The 20,352-nt window shown below is 37.9% G+C and overlaps 1 protein-coding gene across 1 annotated transcript in view; it reads left to right on the top strand.

Moving 5' to 3' along the window:
* The window catches only part of LOC137502864 (uncharacterized), a 138,917-nt gene that overhangs the window by 10,186 nt on the left and 108,379 nt on the right, over nt 1-20,352 (top strand). Inside the window, exon 2 of the mRNA XM_068230021.1 lies at nt 7,274-7,401. Coding sequence (XP_068086122.1) covers nt 7,336-7,401 — 66 coding nt within the window. The 5' untranslated portion in view covers nt 7,274-7,335. The remainder of the gene's footprint in view (nt 1-7,273; nt 7,402-20,352) is intronic.

The raw sequence follows: 20,352 nt of genomic DNA, 5'->3' as shown, positions 1-20,352 counted from the left end.
ACAGCACTTGCTGTAATTGTGGCTACTGCTGTTTTACATAACCTAACAATAGATGAACATGGACAAGAGTTTGACATTGAAGCTATTCCTGAAGAAAATAACATTGACCCACCTCTGCCAGACAATGGGTCTGGAAATGCTGTGAGAAGAACACTGGTTACCACCTTCTTCAGCTAAGACTGAAATAATATTTAAAAAATGAAATTGTACAACACTACATTGTAATGAAAAATATAACACACTGTAGTAGAAAAAATAATTTATTTAACATTGTTGTTGCCCTGCTTCTAAATATCAATGTTGCACTTTAATTGATCATACTGTGCTTGCTTTATTTTAAGTTCTAAGGTTTTAACTTCATTTTCTATCTTAATATTCTCTAACTGGTTTAATTTCACTTGTCTTTCCAATCTTGCACTCTCCAGTTCTATTTCATGTTTACTTTCAATTAGTTTATGGCATCTTTTCACATGGTCCAACACTAAAATACTTGTTTCCTCCTCCCTTGCTTTTACTGCCTCCTCAGTAGTCATTATGTTAAATTTTTTCCCATGAATTTCATGGTCATATTTGTCTTTAGTATTTTTTTCTGTTTATTGCTCTGTCTGCCATGCACTCTGCTGCCCTCTTCCTTCTTATAACATTACCAGAAGTTTGGTCACTGTTTATTGCAACTGATTGACTGTGTGTGGGTGTTGGGGTGACCACTTCTGGTGCCCTTTGGACAACAGGGACTGCCTGGGTGACAACTTCTGGCACCTTATGGACTATAGGGGCTGTTTTGGGGATGACTTCTGGTGACTTTTGAATCTTAACTTCAAGGGCTGTTTGGGTGATAACTTCTGGTGCCTTTTGCAGATGATTATCTGATGGATTAATCACATCTAGTACAACACCTGAAAAAAAAAAAAATTATAGTATTGATTAATATAAAATAAAGAAGGTCATACTTTAGTTATAGTACTCATTTCAACAAAATATTTACTTAATAAATTATATGACAGAAAGGAAGATAACAGATGAAGATTAAATTAGATCACCTCCAAGATATTCAGCACATGAATCATAACAATTCTGCAGAGGCTCAAGCTGAGGTTTCATCATTGCTATCAATCTCTCATCTATGCTATCTGTTTTTGGAGTAAATGTTCCACCTCCTGTTTTGTAATGCTCCACCTGAAATAATAAATACATGCATGTTTACCAATAATCATGAAGCAATAAATCTCATTGAATCCTAATGTAATTCACATAATAGCTAAGCAAACCAGAAAACCTCATATCTAACAGACAGACAACTGAGGTAAAACTAGAAGAGAGGTATTATTTTATTCTAGCCTTGTATATAGACTAACCTAGTCCTAATTATGCAATATTTACAATACCAGTAGCTATCCACATGTTGCATTATTATTTCATTTCTGGTATATTAACAATAATTAAGATTAAAGATTCATAACTGATAATTATTGTATTATTCAATTACTAGCAGCCATGAAACATTTTCATACCTTTCTATGTCATAAAAATATAGGCCCACTCAGTACCTTGCATGTATCTTAAGAATAGTTGCCTAAATTTGGACAAAACAAGTTCTAGCTCTTATTCAAATGAAACCACTGCACTTGCATTTCATTTTCTTACTGTCATGTTACTGTTGTTAACAATATCAGTTTGACTGCATGATCAGATTAGGCCTTTTATTATTATTATATATTATATATATATATATATATATATTGCGAATGAGCCCATTACAACTACGCAAAGTACTTAGAGACAGGCATTTGCCTTTCTTCGTGCCCACACTTCCTTCATTCGTTTGCTGTGTGCTTCTTTTCTCTCTTGAGACCATGTTGTTCCGGTCTTCTCTTTGGTTTTTCCTCTTGGTCAACTTGCCACTTATGAACTTTGGTTCTGAAGATAACCCGGCTTTGGATGTCTTCAGGTGTAATTCCTGCCAGTTTGAGATCTGTTTTAATTTCGCCAATCCATTTTATTGTGTCCGTTTTGGCTTTACTTCGGTTTTCATAAAATTCAACTATTTGCTTGCTAAGTCTATCCGGGTTCATCCTTTTTATATGTCCAAAGAATCTTAATCTGCGTTTTCTAATGTCGCTGTGAATGTTAGAAAATTGTTTGATTTCCTGTTTCCTTTTAAGGCGGTACTGTTCATCTATGAGTTTTGGGCCTAAAATTTTTCTAATGATCTTACGTTCCTTTTTCTGAATATTTTCTAGGTCAGTTTTCCTGTTCAAAATTAGTGTCTCTGATCCATAGAGGCATTCTGGTTTTATAACTGTATTATAGTGTCTTAATTTTGCATGCTTGGAGAGACACTTTTTGTTATAGATATTTTGGGTGAGTCTATACGCAGTTTCCATTTTTAGGCATCTAACTTCATTGGCTTTTGTTTCCATTCCATTCTCCTGAATTATTTCACCGAGATATTTGAATTGCTGGACCCGTTTTATTTTGCCATATTTTGTCTCCATGAATTTAGGGGCTTCTTTGCTGCAGGTCATGTATTCAGTTTTTTCAAACGATATTTGGAGGCCGACTTTTACCGCTGTTTCTTTCAGGAGTTCGATCTGGTTTATGGCTGTTGAAACGTCACGAGTTAAGATTGCCAGATCGTCCACAAATGCCAGGCAGTCTACTGCTAATTTTCCCCTACCAAGAGTGATTGGTTGGTCAATCTTGAGGTAAGACTTCTGTTTGCGCCATTCCTGTATTACCTTTTCAAGGACGCAGTTGAAGAGTAGTGGAGAGAGCCCATCTCCCTGTCTTACTCCTGTTTTGATCAGAAAAGGGTCTGAGATATCCCCCATGAATTTAACCTTAGATTTCGTGTCTGTCAATGTCTCTTTTACAATTGTGAGTGTTTTCCGGTCTAGACCCTGTTCTTTTAATATCTGAAACAGTGATTGACGATCAACTGAATCATAGGCCTTTTTGAAATCAACAAAAGTACAAACTACATTTTTGCTACAAATTCTCTGATGCCTTAGGATTAACTTTAGGTTCAAAATTTGCTCTGGACATGAACGGCCTGGTCTGAAACCTGCTTGATATTCTCCAATTTTTGGTTCTAGTTGCTGTTGGGCTCTATCGAGAAGGCACTGAGATAAAATTTTGTAGGCAACAGATACCAATGAGATTCCTCTGTAGATATTTACATCTGTTCTGTCTCCTTTCTTATGTAAAGGATGAATTAGTGCATTTTTCCAATCTTCTGGAATTTGTTCTGTTTCCCAACTCTCTTGGATGATACTGGTGAATTCTTTTATAGTATTTGGGCCTGCTGATTTGAGAATTTCTGCTATGATCCCATCCTCACCTGCAGCTTTATTATTATTATTATTATTATTATTATTATTATTATTATTATTATTATTATTATTATTATGTCCTCCAGGCCCAATTTTATCATCAGCTCTTCATGGAGTATTCAGGAAAAGAAGTAAGATTTTAATCACATAGAAATTAACTTTTAGTTTTCTTTAGTTAGTGCAAAGAACACTATTAGAATGTGAGAAAATAGTCTGTGTACCTTTCAAAGTGGTGGTGGTGATAACCGTTTTAAGAGGAAGTATTTATCTCTCAAAGACAAAGAACAAGCCTGGAAACAACCAGCTGATAGTTTCAATGAAATTTGTGGTGACCTGAGTTCACCTTGACTCCCAAGAAACATAAAACATCTGGGCCTCTTTAATTAAAAATTTTGCTGAGAGCTGTTGTTTATGTTACCTTCTTATCTGTGCCAGCACACTTCACACCCTTCAGGAATATTAAGTGGCCTTGGTTAGCTCCCTACATTCAGTTGAAATTCTCAAGTGGACTGCTAAACCTCATGTCACCAGTTAAGAGAGGGATTGGGAGGTATTAAGGGGTAAGTACAAAAACAGATGCTTCTTTTATGTTAACATTAATCGCTTCCTTCATTGGTTCACCAACAAATCATAAAAATACTGGTGGATAAGATGGTTTGCTTGATATCATTTTCTGCTATATTTGGGAGATTGTTAATTCCCTGAGCAAAATTGTGTAGTGTGTTAGTGACTTCAAACTGGTCATCAGTAACAGGAGGTATGCTTTCTTAACCTCAGTTGTACATTGATTCATTAGCCTATCTTCTATCTCATCAATGATTACAATTAATTATTTCATTTTCTAATGCCAATAGGCCTATTACTTTTTAGCTGTATTAAAAAGTGTAGTGTTCGAGTGAATAGTTCAGCAGCTTGTTATTCAAATCTATGGTAACCTTTTTACTAGGAAATTCCCAGATAGGGCCTACATTAATACAAAGTGGGGGAAAATGGGTTTAGTTTAAACTCAGAATTAACTACTTTTGGGAGGATGGTTGTCCAGCTGTACTTATCTTAAAACAATAATCACCACCCAGAAACGCTAAACTGCAGCAGTTTCAAATAAATGCAAGTTTAAACTCATTTGGAGGAAATAGCCCTTAGCCTAGGAATTTCTTTCTTTCTTCCTCTTCCTGTTTTGCTATTTGTTTTACATCACAGTGTCAGATAATTCTTATGCCAATTATGGGATAGGAAAACTACGAGTGGTAAGGAAGCAACTGTGGCCTCAACTGAGGTATAACCCCAGCATTTGGCTGATGTGAAAATGGGAAACCATCATCAGTGCTGTTGACAGCTGGGTTCAAGCCTACCATCTCCCGAATGCAAGCTGGCAGCTACGTGACAAACTGCGTAGCGAACTCACTCGTAGGCATTTCTATTGTAAGGTTTATATGGATAGCCTAACCTATAATATAGTAGGTATAGACAGAAAGATTTTTATTGCTAAATCTTATCTTATCCTCTGAAATATGCTGCCGAGACTTCCTCTTCAGTGTGTAGTACAAATAGTGCAGCTGTTTCGGGAGCCTGGGTCCTGATTGACAATTAGCATTGTATAATTTGGTTATTTCCTCCCAAGCTGTATTCTTCTCTTTCACACTCGTTGCATCAGTCCTTTTGTTCCCTATAACACTTATGAACTGCTCTACAATATCTAACAATATATTTATGTCTTGTTCAGTGAAGTTTTTTGCCCTTTTGCTATCCATGATATTGCCCTCTGCAGAATTTAGCAATACTATACAACGAATTGTACCGTATGACGTATTTGTGAAGATGACTGGGACAGCTGGATAATAGTCAAGACTGTGAATCACTGCCTTTTGGATTCTGCTCATGTTATGCATAAAAACAAGGCAGTACTAGCGGAGGCATCTAGTGAGTAGTTATAAAACTTGATCAACGAGCCAATAGTTGACAGTTCGATAAGTTAGCTGCTATTACTCTGTGCAACACAGCGAAGATTTATCGATTCGACAGCTGTAACAAATCAATAGCTGTCAGAAAGATATCTCACCATTCCAGAAACCGGGCATCAGTCTTGTACATCACCATAAGGAACTTAATATCATACGGTACGTCATAGGAGATAACGGAAGTTTTGTTGTTCAGTTTGTATTTAAACACAAAAGAACAGCGGCAGATAATTCTGTTTTTCAGCCGACTGTAGGCTGTCTACGTTAAATATTACCCGGCTGTCGTTCTGAGCGATAATATATGCAAGTTTGTTCCGACAGTGATTCAGAACTGGTTCTGAACGGTGAGTCCATGCTGTTCTAACAATATTCAGAACCATTTCGGGGCCAATGCCAGCAGTTCTCATTCAAGCCAAGAGCTGCGTGTTGTATACATCCACATTTAATTCGACCAGTAAGTGGTGCGGCTACAAAGAGTACTTCTCATTGGAATAGTGAGGTCTTCCATCATCCATCGTTAAAAGTTTTGTAACAATTCGTAGATGGCTTTGATACAGTTCACAGTTGCCATTTGCTTATCCCAACAAAATATTATTAACAATCAATTCTGGAAGCATTCTGATTCGCATATGCTCATTAAAATAATTTTGAAGGAGTTCATAACCAGTTTGGAACACTTTGTTGTAGCGAAGGAGCTCATAATCAGTTCAGAACTGTTTGTTGTAACAAAGTAGTTCAGAGCCAGTTTGGAACTGGTCTTTGTAACAACATACAGTATATATTGTAACATAATCAGTAATGGTTGCAACTTCTGGGATAAAGTTGCCAATGAGTACCTGGCTATCCTCTATGAAATCATTTGTTTGATCAATGAGGAATATGGCTAAACTGCTAATGAATTCAACATATTGTATGGTAGCCCTTAAAGGGGCTGCTAGCCCAGGTGAGGACTGTGCATTGAGAGAAGAACTATGCCTATACCTGTGTAAGAAACTGGCTTATTAAAACACGTAAGGTACAGGGCTTTCACACAATTGTCATTATTATCCAGGATGATTTACATAATTTGTAAGTGTAATGAAAAATGCTGGGCTGTCCATCTACTGTCTGAATGTTTGCAGACCGATGACCTTAGATATAAGGCTCCTTTTAAACAACAAGCACAAACAAGAATGCTTGTGGATTGGAAAGGAAAATGAATGAACTATATCAGAAAATTCCTAATAGTTACTTTCAAAATTATATAGTAACTGAAATACCGTTGGACTCTAGTGTAAAGACAGTACAGAAAGTACATAGCCAATAGAGCTAGTGGAGTGACAGGGTGGGGAGGTTGTGTCTTCACAGTCAGCCCTGCAAGTTGAGCAAGAAATCATTAGTTTTGAAGGTTTGGTTGTAGAATTTTATTTTTACAAATTGATTTGTCGCACCAACACAGATAGGACTTATGGTAACGATGGGATAGGAAAGGACTGGGAGTGGTAAGAAAGTGGCCGTAGCAGCCCTGGAAACAGTTATCTGTGCTTTCCCATTTTCATACCAGGTAAATGCTGGGACTGTACTGTAACTCAAGTCCACTGTCACTCCCTTTACGCTCCTAGCCATAACACCATAAGTTCTGTCTGTGTCAGTGTTATGTAAAATAAACTGTTAAGAAAAAATGGTCATTTGGGGTATAGAGGACAAAATATACAGCATAGCACAGGATAGGGCTGTATGGGGATGTACATCACACCAGTCATTAGACCCCCAGATTAGTGGGTGATGTGTAAGTTGCATAGTCATGGGCTTTTCACTAGCGGTGTGTAAATTAATCCCAACCTGTGGGTGTGGGATGTTCTTTCAGTGAATATGTTTATCCCTGAGGTTCAGTTCCAAGTAAAACTGGTGGTCCAGTGGCTATGAGCACAATATCAACAGTCACCTAAAACTACAGGTTTTACTACAAAACAGCAATAAGAGTGTTTGTTGCTCATGTTTCAGGGCAAGATCTGTGGAAGTAATCTACATCCCAAAACCGTCTAAACATTCACGCGCTATTTAAAATGGACTTGGATGTGAAGATCAAAGATGAACCAATATGCTTTGTGGAAACATCAAATAATTCATGCGTAAGTATCATTGCAGATAACTTTATAGTGATTACAATTAAACCTTTAGCAGTCATCTGAATTTGACTGGTTACATAACTATACTTTTACCTGTTTTTCAGGGAATATAAGAGTGTCTTGCTGTCTATTCGTAAGGTCCATATATATTTGTATACTAATCTCAAATGTACTAAATATTCTTTTTATGATTACATAAATGCAGAATTTACAAGTAAGCATCTTTTATTTTGCAGAGCATGTCTGAAAGCTGAATTCATTCATTAGGTTTCGAAGAAGAAGTGGGTTTCTCTTCATCTCCCTTTTGCCTTGTAGCTCTTGTCGGGGAAAATGGCAGTCTGAGTAGCTCAGGTTGTGGAAGTCTTGCATTCTGGTTTCAAGTTGGCGTATTAAATCCTTGATCCCACTGATGGTATTAAAGGTGCTCAAATACATCAGCCTCTTTCTGTCATCTTAGTGTTTAGAAATCCATAAAGCTAGTTTGTATCACATCGAATCAATAATGATAACAACTTATAAGTTACAAAATTCATTAGGGTCCTTATTGACAATTGATCACTATTAAAGGGTAGAGGAACATGGAGCATTCACTTCGCATTGATTTAAAACAATAAATTACTACACCTGATGAAAAGGCCACTTATTCAAGTTGTGAATGTTCCCTTCAAAGCTATATATAAACTGTTTATGGGACAAGTTAGCCATGCGTTTAGGACCGTACAGCTGTAGGCTTGCATCTGAGAGGTAGCGGGTTTGAACCGCACTGTCGGCAGTCCTGAAGATGGTTTTCCATAGTTTCCCATTTTTACACCAGGCAAATGATGGGGCTGTACCTTAATTAAGGCCACTGCCGCTTCCTTCCAACTCCTATACCTTTCCTACCCATTTTGTCGCCATAAGACCTATCTGCGTCGGTGCGAAGTAAAGCAAGTTCCAAAAAAAAATATATATACTGGTACTCATACATTCTATTCAACATGTAGATTAAGTGGGTCCACTGTACAGACTTAGGGAAATATTGTGGTGGACAGAGGTGAAAAAAGATGCAGGCAGAGAGTCCAAAGATGATTTAAAACTTTGAAATTAGAGCTATATTTCTTTCTCTGATATATTTTGGTATCTTTACAAAATCTCAATTTTACAATTCATGGTACAAAGTTCGTAAGATTGGGTAAGAATTTAGAAAATCAAATAATAATTTTTTAATAAATTTGAGCTTGAAACCCCCTAATTTTACATTCTCCATGAGCACTGCAGCTCCTTTCAACAAATAGTCAAGGAGACGGATCACCCAATTCCTTTTACACCACTAGGAGACAGAGTATCCAAAATACACAATTTTCCAAGGGTACCATTCAACCTTTACATTAATAAAAAGGGCATCTTTGCTCTATAAAATTTTTCATTTAGAAATCTATTTCCAGAAATTCCTTCCCTTTGAGCTAGTTTTCAAACTAGCACTTAGTTAAACCAGGACTGCGATTTCCTTGAGCTTCGAGAAGTCCAGCAGCGACAGAGTGTGTGTTTATCAAGGAGGCGCACACTCTGTAGACTGGAATCAAAGGCACAACCTACATTTTACAAATTCATGCAGTATTCACTATCTTATATACTCAACAGTCTATCATCTTTACATAAAATGAATGAAATAGAATTAAACAGGGGTATCAAGTACCCATTCTACCAGGCCTTTATGAAAAACGACAGGTTACATTACTGGCCCAAAAACAAAATGGTGAGGAGGCGGACAGTTGCGCTCCTTAAAATTGAAATGGATAGCCTAAAACTCTATTGAGCCTATGGCCCGAAGTTACAGAGGCTAAGCCTATACTACTGAGGTGACTAGATGGAGAGAATATTTAAGTTACAAAGATTACACACAGAAAAAGGTTACAAAATCAAAGTTACCTCAAAATCAAGTTGATAGGAAACACGAAAGGTTAGCTCACTCTCTACTTCCAGATTTCGGTTAAGTTGCTTTGGCCTCGTTGAAATTTACATTTGAATTTTGATATTTACATTTTAGAATATTAAAGTTACATTGTGAAAGATTGGAAACCTTCCCTTCAAGCTAGTTTTCAAAGACTTAGTTAAACCAGGACTGTGATTACCTTGAGCTTATGGACTTCTTGAAGATGGACGATGTGCCTCCCTGATAAACACACACTCTGTAGACTGGAATGATCAATAAGACAACCTGGTCCGAAAATGTGCCGTCTTTTATACCCAAGAGGAAAGTTCCAGAAAACTCTGATCTAAGGCCCAACAACACCCAAATTCTTATTGGGTGATAAAATAAGTAGCAGAAACCTGTGATTGGATTAAAGATAAATTCACAAAATTTTGTATTGGCCCACCTCTTAAGTTGTCGGGAAGAGAGAGAAGTGTTGTAAACTTTAACATGCCAAAAACAAAGAAAAATCAGTTCATTTTAGGATACCTAAGAATTCAAAATTACCTTACAATTTTAACAATCAATCTTCACACCAGAGGGCATAACATAAACTAGAGACATCTGTAGAGAAATGTCCAAACTCCTTGTGTTAGTTGTTGTAAGTTTTAGATTTTAGATGGCATTCTCCAAGGCGCTTCATTTAGTGTATGGGGCGGGTGTACCTCTGGTACACAGACAATGAATATCAGCTCCAAGATCAATTCCAGACATAAGAATACTTGGTTATTATAAGGATATTGATAATGGCATAGTCCAACACCAGTCACAACAGTTTTAATGTGTTATTTGAGTTTCAATTTTAAATGTGTAATCAGACATTTCATCACTGTTTTAGATTTACGTTTTGCTTAAGACATATCAAGTTGTATTTTTTTAATTGGTGGTTATATGTATGCATGTATTTCCAATGTGATCATGGTTGAAGGTGACCTAATTTTGTAAGGTCGGAACTAGTAGTAAATTATATAAGATATAATATTAATCTAATGGTATTGCATAAGTGGACCTATCTCTACCCTTTGATAATGATAACAACTTGACAGTAAATTTTTTTCCAGAAACCATGACCTGCTATATTGTAAATGTGATATTGCTAAAAGTTTAATATTGTTATAATTTTATATTGCCAGGAGATCAAAAAGATCACTTGGGTCTTTGTTTTTAATATTTAATTAACAGATGGAAGGATACCACATGTTGATATACCAGTGGTTTTTACAGAGTTATGCATTACAGTGCATTTGTGTTATTCTTGAATCTTACAGAAGATTGATTTGGTGAAACTTGAAATGCTGGGAGATTTTATATGATGTTTGCACTTGAGATTTGCAAAGAGACTATGGTACAGTAGAGTATTCTCTTGCATAGGGGGTACATTATTTCATGATGTGGCAAGCCACTTGTCTTGTTTTCTTTGACCTGTCACACAGTGGTGAAGTAATTATGTACGTTCTGTGGATGGGTGATCTAATGCAGCCTTGGTTTGTAAAGAAATGCATGTGGATATAATTAGGCACAAAATATCCAGAAAGTCTATGGGAGAATTTTGGAATGAATGGGTTATTGTGAGAAATAATCTATGAGTTGATATATGATCCAGTCGAGATTTTGGTGTAATAGTTTTTTCAGTAAAAGCCCCCATGGCCCCAGGCAGCAGCATGCTGGGCTCTCACCACTGGGTTCTGTGGTTTAAATCCTGTTTAATCCATGTAAGATTTTTCCTGGGCAAAGTAGAGGCTCTCTCAGTACTCTGGTCTTCCCTGTAATCATTCATTCCTATATTATTTCATTTCATCTGTCAGTCATTAATAATTGCCCCAAAGGAGGGCAACAGGCTATGGTAGCCGGCACAGCTCCTATCATTGCCTCTAGATGGCAGCTTCATTCGTTCCATTCCTTACACAGTTGAATGACTGGCAACAGGCTATGGATTTTCATTGTTTCAGTAAATTCCTACATCTTGTCATTGATATTGAGCTATAGGAAATTAAGTCTAGATAGCTGTGTGCTGTTTTGGCTTTGTGGCCTGCTCTTTCATTCCCTCAAATTCTCTCTTTCCCATTGAGTCAGTGAAGGTTGTGAGGTTATTTACATGAATGGTTTTATTTCTGATTGCAAGAGCAGGTAGATTCATTCTTTGTCTGTTTGGGATGATAGTAAAGGCTGCTTATGAGTCTATAGGGATAGCGGGAATGGTCACTTGATTGTTTGTCTTGAGTATAATCTATAGCAATCAAACGATTGAAAAATAAGCATTGAAAAGAAGCAGACAATTATCAAATCAACTCATTCAGAGAGAGAGAGAGGGAGAGAGAGAGCAGAACACATGATAGGAGAGTTTATCGATCCCAGTTCTTCTACATCCATCTCTACTCTCTCCCTGATGAGTTTTACTTCCAAGCTTCAGGAGCAAGTTGGGCACTCCATCCCAGCTTCAGGATCAAGGTGGGCATTAACACTCCTTCAGGGGCCACCCTGACAGATGTTATATAAGATAAAAAATAGAGGAGGTAACAGTTTAGGAACATGGGTCAAACACAAAAGGTACAATAATTATTGAGAGGAACAAATAAGTGTCACGAAAAAATGAACACATGATAGCATGAACATAATTGGAGTTCAGTGTGGGAAGAAAGAGCAGATGAGGACAAACACAATAACACAAAATGGTGATGATAATCTCCACATCATCTTCATACACTGCCACAGGCTTTCTCCTCGCCAATCCAAATTCCTCTCCTTTCAGCCCCTGACAGGCTGGTTTGTGCTTCTCGGCTTCATCGGGAGGGCGGGCATCAGAACTCATCGAGGGTCCAGCTTCACAGTTCTTCACTTTTGGTGTGGGAAATGTAGTATTGGAAGAAAGGCAGATAAATGCAAGAAAAGGGAAGAAACATGAAATAAAGGTAAAATATAGTTGGTTAAATATAAGGAATACATAGAAGCATTCGAGAAGTAAGTACTTGTTGAACAGGGTCATCCAGAATTTTTGTATTTATTTCATTATGTTATCATCAATACCACCTGGTGCGCACTTGTATAATGACCTTATTACATCCTCTACCTCATGTTTTGTGAAACTGTTTCCCCCTGTGTAGCTCAAGTTCAGTTTCTTGATAATACTTTTCTTGTGAGCTATTGTTGTGCATGCTGGGCTGAGTGACTCAGTTTTGATTCTGGCTCGGTCCAGTGGTATTTGAAGGTGTCCGCCGCATGTTTACTACATCTTTCCAGTTTTTATTTTGGTTCATGGGCCTGTTTTCTCAAAATATCTATCTCTGGAAACCATCCAGGTGCAGTAGTAAAGGAAGAAAACAGGCATAGTTAATTTTTTCTATTTCCCGGTAAGAAGTTATAATTGATTTATCATATCCTCATTTCATTTATTAGTTCTGCACAGTGTCACCCCTTATGCTGAAGCATTATTTTGCACCACCCAGCACTTTGGTCTAAGTTACCCCTTACTGCTTCTGTGTGTGAACAGCAAATTTAAGGGAGGTATAAGATAGGAAAGCAAAAGAGAACCCATCAAAACCACATGATAAACATAAAAAACAAGAAATATCACAAGTACAGGGAACATCATGTAACAGACCTACCATTTGAAGGCAATCAAATTCCAGAAGTACCCAACTAAAGTGATGATGAAAACAGGCCCATTCCCTGGAGAGCAATAAAGAGGGTGTGAACAAGAATGCAAAATGAACTGTAATAAGTTCTGTACGTTTGCCTGAATGGAAGATAAAAGAACACCCATTACCATTAACAATAGATTTTATAAATTAAAATAACTCTAATAGTATATTTGAAATAGTAAAACATGACAAGATTCATGATAAGTAGAAAAGAAGGTTGAAAATTATGAATTTCCTCTAAATTAAGATAATAATTAGGGATCCGTTATTAAAATATGGTTTAAGACAGTTGAATTTAAACATAATTCACCACTCATGGTTATAATCTGATTATATTAAAATGGAGAATTCTTATTAAATTCCCAGTTCGCTGAAACCAAGAATAAGGCACAAATAAATAAACAATGTTATTTAGAAAAAAAATATTTATAATTGAATTGAATAATATCACCAAGAGAAGCTCACAAAATCTCAATCCTAATAAAACTTCCAAGATTTTGCACAATTAAGGAAATAAATTTGTTCCCACCATCACAGACACATCAGTCTCGATTAACAGGTTGGCTGCCAAAGCGGTACATTGTACCGCTGAGTGAGTGTCTCATGAGGCCACGGCGGTACAAAGTACCACTGACAGGTGTTGCTATATGACTTTCCCTGCTGGGCCGGTGGACCGCTCAGCTGTTGAATTCGCTATGCTTGCGTACAGCTATGGCCTCGGAGCAAATCCTGGTGTGCTTGGTTTCCAAAATATAGTCTTTATTTTTTTATGAATCCAATCTTCTTTTATTGGCAATATGTGAGTATTTGTCCAATAAGTTTAGCCATGCACTTAGCTGTGCCGGGTTAGCTAACTGGCAAGCTATGGATTTTGGAGATTGGGTTTGAATCCTACTGTCGGGAAACCTGGTTATGGTTTTCTGTGATTTTCCATTTTCATTCCAACCTTATGCCTACCTAATCAATAGGCCACACTGGTTCCTTCCAAATTTTTGCACCCATACCTGAGCTAATTTCTTCGCATATCGCAATGAATATAGCGTAAACATGAGCTTATTTACATGTTCTAAATTGACAACATAGCAACATTTTACCTTACCATTGAGCATTTGGCAAGGGGTAAATGCGAAATGAATATATTTCAAATTTAATTTGGTGAAGAGTTTTTTTGTGTTGCAGAACGTAATAGATCAGTTTGACATATACACTACTTACCAGAATTCTCATACTGAGAGTTCGACTTCGAGAAGAAAATGGTTTCATTTTTATAACTAACCTCTGCGTTCACTGGTAAAATAACTTAGAAATATCTCGCAAGTATTTCACACACACCCTACTGTAAAACAATGAGTGCCTTACGATGGTAGTCCTAAGCGCTAATAAACAAATCGTGGCACGCTCTGTTATCTATAATCAAGCAATGCAAGCTTCTAGTACCGCTAGACTGTACTGCTCTGGCTGTCTAGGTAAAACCATGCAGTGAACTTTCCTGTGGGGCCACGGCGGTACCTCGGGGTGCTGGGAATATTTATTGTATTTAGTATGTACATTGAACACTTAAGTGAAATATCACTTCAATTTTTGCTTTACTGCTTATTTACTACATGCATGAAAGAAAAAAATGCTTTGGCCACCGGGACATTTCTTGCTATGTGTCCTGGCAGTCAACGTGTTAACAATCTATTTGCAATAAACAAAAGTCAATCCACATACACAAACTCAATAAGATAGGATACAAGAACAGTGGGAAGACAGATACATATGAAACACAGCCCCAAAGAAAAGAAGGGCAGACATGATAAGGAGAAGCTTTAGCTGAATGGGAGAAAATCATAAGAACATAGTGTTATTGGAGATTCAGAATGACTGATAGGACTTGCATGGAATTTATTAGCATAATATATAATTTCATTATTTATCCTAGCACAGGGGATGAGGTTACTAGGGACACAAGTCTGCACATGGTAAGATCTTCCCTCATGCATGAAATGAATGAAAAATATAATCTTTACAGTACATTTTTAGATTTAATTGGTTAATTAATTAATTAATTAAAGCTTTCTGTACTTATTTTCATAAGAATTATTATAATTTTACACTATTTCATTTACAAATGTAGAGTATTCTACATTGTTTAACCAGTATCACAAAGATCTCCTTCACGGGTGCCTCCTTTACGTTTCTCCATCAATTCGAGATTGGTATAATGCACAGTTAGCTTTGTAGTGTCTGCAAGGAAAAATAATTGCCATGCTTCCATTGCAGAATTTTGATTTTGTGCTTTTCCTCTGGTACTTGGAAGATGTCTCACAGGATTCATATGCGTAGTATTATGTGTTGTGCTTCTGCAGTGTACAGTACAGTTCCTCCATCCTTCCCTGCGTATAGAGTCTGTTTAGTACCACTTGGTCAGAAATCATAACAACAGGTTCTGTTTCAGTTTCAGAGAACTTTCTTTCATTTGTCCTATATTATTAAAGCAAATATCAATTATTTAATCTAAATCTTCGCCTGCTTCTTCATTCCTGTTTATCTCATTTTCCACTTGATCCAGCCACTATAACAGTGTCTGTACATTCTTGACAATCATACTTCAATATTTGCAAATATAGTCAAAATATTTACAGTATTCAGCAATGTCAGAAATACTAATGTAAAAAAGTGCAAGGTGAGGGAAAATCTCACTGAACTGTAAGGATGACAGCAACGCACCACAAATGAAAGTAACGAACCTTCACCAATGTGCAACAGTTGCAGAATGTTGCAGATGATAATAAAGTTGGAATACTGCAAAATAATTGTGCAGTGCAACAAAGTCAAAAACTGAGGGATTCCCTCACCACCCACTGGTGCCAAGATAATAAAAGATTGCCTTGAGAATAATACAAGTTATCCATTAAACAAAAAATAAAGGAAGGAAACAATGATAGTAATCATGGCATAAAATAGTAACAAGTAGCTCCAAAAAAGTTGTGAGTGGCATACAATTTCACATGTGGTTTCATAATCCCAAACATTCCTTCAAGAAATTTTACAAACTAGCTAATGCGCCTGTGATTCACTACAGTATTCTACTTTGTATACAGGTTTCTACATAAATTATTGTACACACTGTACCGGGTGGTACACCTCCATGCCACTAATTCGAACTTTGCGCCAGTTGAAACTCCCCTACTGGAGGAAGTCTGAACTTTATCTAATGTGTTAATTTTCAAGTTTCTCAGAAGATGTCACTACTTGGAAATTTTGAAGTTTCTGAACTGGGTCGTTTTCGATGTATTATTGTTTTGCCTGTAGTAAGAAGTGTGAACATTCTCTTCTAGAGGACACTACTGAAGAACTACAATGGTGCACCCTAGTGCGAAGTGAAAGAACTGTTTTTTGGAGAAATTTTTATTTCAAAAGTTTGTTCCTTGTTACATTTCTTTCTGTTATTGTTTAAGTTGGCTGTATAACCCTTCCTTTCCCCTTGTTTTGAATTTAGCCAATCCCGAATTTCTTTAATTAATTTATGACCAATCAGGTGTATCTTCTCCAAATTGAATATGTTGCTTAACCCTAGCCAATAAAATTCTTGTGGGAGGGTGTTCTCATTCCTGAAACGCCTCGAACTTTCCGCGAGAATATATAAACTGCTGATTTTCGGGTCTCCGCGCCACTTCAGTAACATCTTTCAGTGTGTAAAGTACGTAGCAGGGGGCGGGAAGCGCCTCTTTCTTCGGGCAGCAGTTCATCCACAAGGTAATGGCCTTTTAATAACTTATTTTCTTGCTAGCTCAGCAGTTTAACTCTCGGGGCAGGTCCGACTCCTTTTCCATGTAACTTTCCTTTAGAAATGTAAAGACACTCTGTGTCAATTCTTTCTGTTTTAACTACATATTGGGATAGAGAGTGCTTAACTCTCTCGAACTCCCACTCATATTGCATTGAGGTGAACTTATTTTCTCAACCGTTTCTTCCTTACCGTAATGTAAATTGTTTCCTTCTAAAAGTCACCTCTTTAGTATGGGATTAGCCCTTGCATTAACGGCCTTGTGCCAAGTAGGTTTTATATGAAATGTATTAGAAGCGTAGCTTCCCCTCCTCTCAAATTGGTATTTTAGAGGTCAGTTAATTAACCTGTTTCTTTACTTAATAGGCCTCAGTAGGTTGGGTATTTTTACCCCTGTGTATAGGTCCTTGGAGGACAGCTTGAACGTGGAGTTTGGTGTGGCCTTTGATAGGCTTAAATTTTGAGAGCGCGTTGCTCTTTCTTGAAAATTTTGATTTCTGTGTGCCTCGAGGAGGCTTTACTGTGTAATTAGGAGCAAGAGCTCCTGGGCATTATTGGGGTCTTCTGCCCCGTTGTTGAATCTTGTGTATCGTAATGTTGGGCTTATAGCTCAAGAATTGTGTGTCTGGCTCTCGGAGCCCAAATCTTGTAACACTGTAACTGTACACTTTCAAAGTAGTGGCTTTGCTACTCTGTACCTGCCATTCTTGTTATTTCTTGATTTTGAAAAGAAAATATAACCTTGTTAAATTTTACCTTAACTTTAATTTCGTAGTTTGAGACCCGTTCACCCCCGCACCTTCTTTCACCTCTGCTGTTCCACAGATACCTCGGAACAAGTGGTAGCAGAGCGTGGTTGAATGGGTCTCAATTTAGCCCCTTTTGACGGCTAAGCATTGCTTTGATCCGAACTCTAACAATTTTCTCAGTTGATGGAATTTTTTGATTTTTCCTTTTTCAAAATTGTTCTGTCATCATGCCCGGCCCTCGCGATGTTCTCCATCTTAACTATTTGCGCAAGGAGGAGTTGATCTATGAGTTAACTATTAGAAATGTGCAATCTGGAGGTACGGTTGCAGTAGACACAAATAAGCTTAGAGAGTCCCTTGATTTGCCCATTTCCATCCCCACTTTGGGAGAGAAAGAAATTGACGATTCTCTTTCCACGATCACCGACAATACTACTGAGCTAGCATCTGTAGTTAGTTTTTTTGAAGAAAATGATCCTTCTCCTAATCAAATTAAGCATGTGCAAGCCAGGCTATTTCATTTTTCAAATAGAGTTAACGATCTGTTGTCTCTGAAGTTGAATGACGTTCAGAGGAAGGAAGCTAGTATGGTTCTTGAAAATCTTTCTGAATTGTCCAGTAAGGTTACCCAGTTGTTAACTGGGGAAGTTCCTCCCAAAACTGATCAACCCGCCACGGTGAATGTAGGTAGCGAGGAAGAGCCTCCTAGGGGAGAAGTCAATAGGAGAACCGTTGGAGCTCAAACAACCTCTGCTCCATTGGACAATGAATCTGAACGCCGAACCTCGTTGAATAATGTACGTTCTGAATTAACATCTTTGCCACTTAAACCTTTACCTACCATGTCACCTGGGTTCAGCAGCTTGCCTCATCCATTAGCAATGTTGCTCAGAGGTATCTCTAAGTTTTCTGTTAACACTACCAGTGAAGTTATTTCTTTCTTAAGGTTTTTAGTTGAATTTCAGGATCATGCCCTTGTTTTTTCTCTTTCTCCATGTCAGATTTTGCAAATCATCTATCCCTATGCAATTGGTATTCTCTCAGACAAAATAGTAAGAGCCATTGCCGAGCAATCATCTATTGAAGACTTCCACGCCCACTTGCTAGCTAACTTCATCCCGGCTAGGGCAAGGTCCTCCCTTATTCAGAAGTACTATTATCGTGTACAGCGCTTGGATGAAAACTTGGCAGACTTCATCCAAGATATTAAATTCTATACTAGGGTGTTTGCTCTTCACTTCCCTGAAGATCAGATTGTACAAGCTATTGTGGAAGGCATTTCACCATCCTATAGATCATATTTGTGTTTCGCGGCGTGCCCGCAAACCTTCTCTGAACTTGAAGCATTGGCCGTCTCAGCGGAAGGAGTTAGATACGCCGATTCCTTGCGTGTAGCGAAAGAACCCCCTCCTTCTTTTAGTAATCCTCGGCCTCCACCTCGCCGACCAGTCACACCCCGTAAATGTTATGCTTGCGGGTCGCCTGACCATCTTCGCAATAAATGTCCATTGGTCAAATCTAGTAGGGCAAATAATGGAGCTGGTTCATCACAAGGCTGTTTTAAATGTGGGGCTTTCTCACATATCGCCAAGAATTGCCCAAATTCGAATAGCACCCCCTCCTGCTCAACTTCTGGTGCAAATTCCACCAATGCCAATAATAAAAAGTGACTAGTGGCTTCGGCTGAGTCGACTAATCCATCTTCACGAGGCTCAGCCCCTGGTAAACAGGTCGAAAATTCAGGGAAAATGCAGTCCTCAAATTCATCTGTTGAATGCCCCAAAGAATGTCTTAGGATTGCGGCGGATACCACGGCACCCGTACCTTTTCTCAAAATTGAGTTAAATAATGAGCCTATAACAGCTCTATTAGATTCAGGCAGTGTTTGTTCTATTATTTCGGCCGAATGGTATTCAAAATTGAAATCTGTTTGTAAGCTTCCTGACTATTGTTCGTCTTCGGTCCAATATGTTTCGGCTAATTCTTCTCCATTAGAAATTCTAGGTTCTTTAAATGTCAAAATTCGTATCTTTAAATTTACATGGAAAATTAAATTGTTTGTGGCCAAGCACTTCTCTTGCCCCATCATATTGGGAGCTGACTTCATTTCTCACTCTGGTCTTGTGCTCGATCTTCAGAGTAAGTCGTGCACATTCAAATTTGCTTCCAATTGTAAAATCCCCTTGTTAAAATGTAATTCTGCATCATGTTCATCTATTTCGCCTACCCAGAATGAGATATTGTTAGACCTTAGACATCTATCTGAGGAGCAGGCTGATAGTATTCGTAAGTTGTGTCAGTCCTTTCCAGAGGTGTTCTCTGATACTCTTGGTGTTACTGACCTTATTGAATACAAAATTGAGGTCACGGATTCGATTCCTGTCCGCTTTCCACCATATAGGCTGTCTCCACCCAAAATGAAGGCTCTGAAGGAAATCATTGATCAAATGGTGAAGGATGTTATTATTCGGCCCTCTAAGTCGGCGTATTCTTCACCTATTTTTCTAGTCCCGAAACTCCAAGGGGGCTTCAGGCCTGTCATTGATTATAGGGCTCTCATTCGGAAGGTGGTGTTACAATGTGCCTTTTCCCGACCTTCATTCTTGCTTTTCATGGTTTCGTAATTCCAAGTTCTTTACTATCTTGGACCTGAATTGGCCTACAATCAAATTCCCCTAGCCGAAGAGTCTAAACACCTTACAGCGTTTGCCACGGACTGGAATTTGTATGAATACAACCGCGTGCCTTTCGGGCTCTCCACGGGAGCAGCTGTACTCACTAGACTGCTAGATAGGGTCTTCTCCGTCATCAAATTTGAGTACTTGTATCACTACCTGGATGATG

Source organism: Anabrus simplex, chromosome 13, assembly GCF_040414725.1.
Source record: "Anabrus simplex isolate iqAnaSimp1 chromosome 13, ASM4041472v1, whole genome shotgun sequence".
NCBI lineage: Eukaryota > Metazoa > Arthropoda > Insecta > Orthoptera > Tettigoniidae > Anabrus > Anabrus simplex.
The sequence above is the reverse complement of the archived record's forward strand: the minus strand, read 5'-3'. Positions and strand labels throughout refer to the sequence as shown.